The sequence below is a fragment of the Culex quinquefasciatus genome, chromosome 3 (genome assembly GCF_015732765.1).
Source record: "Culex quinquefasciatus strain JHB chromosome 3, VPISU_Cqui_1.0_pri_paternal, whole genome shotgun sequence".
Lineage (NCBI taxonomy): Eukaryota > Metazoa > Arthropoda > Insecta > Diptera > Culicidae > Culex > Culex quinquefasciatus.
The window spans coordinates 103,978,068-103,983,135 of record NC_051863.1 but is presented as its reverse complement, the minus strand read 5'-3'; the positions used below and the strand labels follow the sequence as shown (position 1 = coordinate 103,983,135).

Sequence of the window (5,068 nt, the reverse complement as noted above, 5' to 3'; positions counted from 1 at the left end):
GACAAAGCAGCTTTTTCAAAACAACAAAAGACTTTTGCGGAATTGTTGTTGATTATATTCAACAAAAAAAAATTTTGATTCAAACCTCGTACAGGCTGATTGTACAAAACATTTTTCTGTGTGCTCTTTTGAAATGTAATTGCTGTATACACACGGCGGATCATTCAAGCATTTCGACAATTAGTGATCAGAAGAGAAAGTGACTCCAATGAATATTCTGCAAAAAAAAAATTGTTGATTCAAACCTCGTACAGGCTGATTCTACAAAACATTTTTCTGTGTGCTCTTTTGAAATGTAATTGCTGTATACACACGGCGGATCATTCAAGCATTTCGACGATTAGTGATCAGAAAAGAACGTGACTCCAATGAATATCCTGCACAAGGAAATAAGAAGCTGCATGGTTTCGATGTTTAAAATTATAAGAACCTCGTAAGTGACATTTGTGGACGGTGGTCATAAAATTTAAGAAAATAGGCCAAATAAAAAATATCATTTTCACAAGATAGATATGAAACTATTTATTACCTTTCAATGTCCCTACAAAATGACAAAAAACGATAGGTTATATAATCTTACCAGCTATCTCTTTGTACAAAATGAATACATTGAAATGTTACGTAAATTTAGTGGCCAAGTATGAAACTCATTAACGCAAAATTGCTCACCTTCGATCACAACCAGAAATCTCGTTTACTGCGTTTTAGTACCATTACCTTTGTTACATTTTGCAACAGTAGCAGATAGTATTGATTTGACTGGCTCCACAGTTTGACCATTGTTTGTTGAGTTAGTTGTTTTCTCATTATTGTCTGGCAGTTTGATTGGTTTTTTTGAATGAGAATTTGAGATTATTTATGTTGGTTATGTTATTAATGTCATTAATGTTATTAGTATTTCCTTCTTAAATAGACTACAAGTTATACGTACTATCACATGTGTATACTTAACAAACTACAAAGCTAACTTTGTTAATTGCTGTAATTATCTCCTTTTAATATTGAAGTTCACTTTAAATGCACCGTCAACATCAAATCTGTGTGTGTATTAGTTTTGTATATAATGAATTTCAATCTCCAATCACGACTAACTAGTAAAGTGTCTTCGTACTGGCACGGGCGGTAAAGATTTCTGACGATCCTTTGAGTTTATGGGTACGGGTATGAATGTTTCCTGGAATTTAAGCGAACATGAAGTCACACAATCACGCCTTTGTACCAATTGAGCAAACCTGATTTTTTCGCGGATTTCGCTTCCATCCATTACTTCTGGCTGGCATTTGCTGCGGAACATCGAACTTTGCAGAAGGTGACGGAACAGTTGTCGTCGGCGAGGGAAGTTTGAATTGCTGAACGGTGGCGTCGCGCGATCTGGCAGAGGGCAAGCTGTTTGTTTCGGTGCAAGTATATTCACTTGTCAGTCTTTCAGTTTTGTCACTATTACTCGATGTTGTCGTTTCAACGGTCGTTGGAGATTGAAGGCTTTGATTGCTTTCAGACTTAATGCTAACAAGTCTATAAAAATCGCGCGTAAAGTTCGTACATGCTACTTCTTCATCATCCGAGTAGAGAATCTTAAAAATGACAAATCATATGTAAAGCAGATTGTATAAAGTCAAAGATTGAACAAAACTTACTGTTTCTTGTAGCAGTGCCGGGACATCCTCCGATTGTGTCGCCATTGTTGCCAAAAAATTAGTATTCCAAATCCAGTCATGGCCTTCCACTTCCAGGGCGGTAGCAAGCTCTTCTTGTGACATGCTCCAGTCTTCAATTTCGGCTGAACACGGTTCCGCTGCAACTAACCACTGTTCTGGCTCTTCGGGAAGTTCCTCGAGATGGCTTTTTTGAGTAAACTGTGGCAAACCAGAACTCATAGTACAGTAACCTTCGTCGCGGCTTCTTGCTGGGCTAGCAATAAGTATGGCATTTTGCGCTTCTAAATCTTTAACACGATTTTTCAAAATGGAGACTTCTTCGCGCAGGTTGTCCTCAGCTACCAGAGCATCTACTACCTTTCGCATAATGTCATCTAGGCACGCTTCGTATTGTTCTACCCTTTGGTGTAAGGATTTGTTCTCTTGCTGCAACATCAGCAAACTTTCTTCTTGGCGTTGAAAGCATGCCTGTAAAATTATATTTTTTAATATATTATATTTTTTATTTTATTTTTTTAAATTAAATTTAGAGTTTGCATACCTCTATGGTCTTGTGCTCATAGAAACTTTGAGTAGATGATTGTTTTACATTATTGATTCTTAAAAAAAAAAGGAATTTAAAAAAGAAAAGGATATTTTTAAGCAGAGGTTAACTTACATTGCAGAAGGTTCACTAATTTTTGTTTCAAGAGTAGGGGAATCAAGTTGTTTCTGGAAAGTGAAATAAAATTAGTTTTTTTGCATTATCTCATCATCCAAAATTCCAACCGTATTCTTTGTGCCAAATGTTCCCAGGATTCTGCTTTCACACGTTGGAGTTTCCGGATTGCTGTGTACCGCGATAGGGCGTTCGTAGTCACTTAAATTGTCGGAAGGTCTGCTAAAGATTCGACTCAAGCATTCATTGCTGTTGGTTTCATCGTTCGCTCCGTTTGCCCTTTTCGTCTCCAGGATGATACGCCCTTTGCGAACCTCTATGTATCGCGGAGGAAGGAACGCTTCAGCACCAGTGCACTCCCGATCGGGTTTGTAAATCTCCGTGTAGTGAGGAGGAAATGTGCCCTCGGTTGGACTCTCCTTATCAGTATCATTGTCGCTTGAGGCGGATCTAAAAAGGGAAAGTTTAAATTGAGTTCCAAGAGTTAAAAAAAATTAGTCAAAATGTTTTGTAGAAAGCCCACGAGATTTTGGATACAAATGTTTCATCATGCTTTTAAAAGCTAAGAGAAATGAGAACATCTCATAATCTAATCTGATGTGCAAACATTGAACAACATCAAATAAGACCTGTGATAGTATTTATACACCACACCAGGGTTCAGTCAGGGTCTAAAGATAACAACCAAATTACGGCATTTTTTTGTATTTTGAAAATGTTGAAACTTACTTTCAGTAAGTATTATCGAAACCTTTTGATAAACTTAATTGTATTTAATTTTTTTTAAACATGTCTTGCCAATAAAAAATAAATAAAACAGCAAAGCAATCCACATAAACAACCCCCGGGTCTTTTGTGGTCTCTGTTGCAAGTTTCTGCTCATTTCTAGGCATCCGAAGGTTATGTGTGGTGAGTCACCCAAAACCTCTTTTACGCAAATGGACCGACGTTTTACTTTCCCATCCGATAGAAGAATGTTTATCCTCAATAGTTATTGGCGCCAAGGCACCTGAACAAAAGTAAAAGTATTTTGGTTTGGACAAACGATTTGATCAAATATTGGAAAACCTCAAACTTTAAAATTACAAGGTGCCTCAAATTACAACCTCAAACTTTAAAATTACTGTTAAATCCATATCTTAGAAAAGTTACTTAAAAAGTTTGTGGCATAAGTTTCTTTTGACTCAGACATGAATGGACATACGGACCTTAAAGTCTGTTCAGTTGAATATGAATCTTCTCCAGTTAATTGAGGAATTTGACACAAGTCACCTAAAATTCAACAGAATTGGGGAGCTTGGAGGGATTAGGTTGAGATAAGATACGTGAGTAAGAAACCTAAATTACTAAATAAGCAACGGGTAAGCTAAATCTGCATAGCAACCAGACTCATTTTTATTTAATTACACAGTGGTTGTGGTTATTGTGGCTCTCTTGCTGAAATTAGCTGACTTTAAGTTTCATGTTTCAAACATTAAGCTTAGGTGGCATTAATTGGCTTTGCTTTGAGCGCAACTAAACTTAAAGTTTTTCTTTTTACAGAACATCCATAGTGGCCCTTCAAATAAAAACGAGTTGGTGTATAATTGCAATTTTATGCCATATCCTAAGCACCATAGCATAAATCTAGTTCTGTACTAACCTTATAAACTCCCACGAAGTCGACAGCTGGTGCGCCGTGGTCACGGTGACAAAATCTGAGGATGAACTGCTGCTATCGGTGCACTTCCTGTCAGACAACACAGCAGAAGCTTTGCTATTGTTTGCCTTCCGGCTCGACGAACTGCGAAATAACTTATTCTTCAGCTTCGGTGTCAGTGGAGGATCGGGAAACAGTCCCATTTTCTGGTACGAAGCGGAACGCACCCAAAATGGACTGTACTTGAACACTTCGACGCAACAAAAGCAGACTTCAAAACATCAGAAAAGAACTGCTGACGATATGAAAACTTGACTCCCGTTTCAAGGCGTTTTAATAAAGGTTGGAGCGATGGCTTCGAGGCTCCAGTGGGCGAGTGTGTAGCACATTTTCTGTTGATTGTAAACAAAGCAGCACGAACAACCCTCCAGTGAAATTTTCCTGTTAGAAACTGTGTGTATTCCTCTTAATTAACACTTATGCTCAACTACACCACTACATTGACCTTTTTACAGCTTTATTGACTCCCAGCCAGGGGGTGTTTGCACCTTGTTCACGTTGCAAGATAAAGTTCACAGTCCCATTTAATCAATTCATTTTACTAGACCAACGAAGCGGAAAGAACAGTTTAATTTCAGTATTCGACGAAATCCAGAGCGACGCAGAGAGATAGATGGTGCCAAACGAGAGGAAATGAAAGCAGGTTACAAAAAATAATTGCAACACACCAAGACGACCTGCAACCTAACTCCACTCTGCCACATAATTCAATACTAGTGTAAGTGCCAACATAAGTCTAAGTTGAAGCGCATGTTTACCAGCTGCGAAGGGAGAAAAGAGGGACTGGGAAGATTCTCAAACTCCGTTGCGAACTCTATTCGGTCTTCACAGCAATGCACGGTTGGTATGAAGAAGATTATTATGCAATTTCCATGCATCTTGGAAATTTCGCCTGGAGGTTTTGACTCTGAGTTACAAAAACCGATTCACAAAATATTCTATCGGTGAAAACATCTTTTATTTCGATTTGAAATAAAAAAAAGTTAATTAATCCACCTTTAGGTGGTTGGTGCCTTCCTCACATTCATGAAGTCAAAACATTCAGTAAAAATA

The 5,068-nt window shown here is 37.9% G+C and overlaps 1 protein-coding gene across 1 annotated transcript; it reads right to left on the bottom strand.

Annotated features, from left to right (window-relative positions):
* Window positions 1-496: 496 nt before the first annotated feature.
* On the bottom strand, window positions 497-4,758 carry LOC6030956. The gene is made up of 7 exons (XM_038263194.1): window positions 3,959-4,758; window positions 2,427-2,766; window positions 2,317-2,369; window positions 2,200-2,257; window positions 1,638-2,126; window positions 1,233-1,574; window positions 497-1,174 (listed from the first exon to the last, which is right to left on the bottom strand). The coding sequence occupies exons 1-7, from the start codon at window positions 4,156-4,158 to the stop codon at window positions 1,088-1,090; spliced, it is 1,569 nt and encodes a 522-aa protein (XP_038119122.1). The 5' UTR covers window positions 4,159-4,758; the 3' UTR covers window positions 497-1,087.
* Between the last annotated feature and the right edge of the window lie 310 nt (window positions 4,759-5,068).

Bases quoted from the DNA above. Each gene is read 5' to 3' on its own strand.
- LOC6030956 (XM_038263194.1), bottom strand. From the start codon at position 4,158: ATGGGACTGTTTCCCGATCCTCCACTGACACCGAAGCTGAAGAATAAG. The intron at 2,767-3,958 runs GTTAGTACAGAA...TTCCCTTTTTAG, and splicing joins ACTTCGTGGGAGTTTATAAG to ATCCGCCTCAAGCGACAATG. The intron at 2,127-2,199 runs GTATGCAAACTC...ATAATTTTACAG, and splicing joins ATGAGCACAAGACCATAGAG to GCATGCTTTCAACGCCAAGA.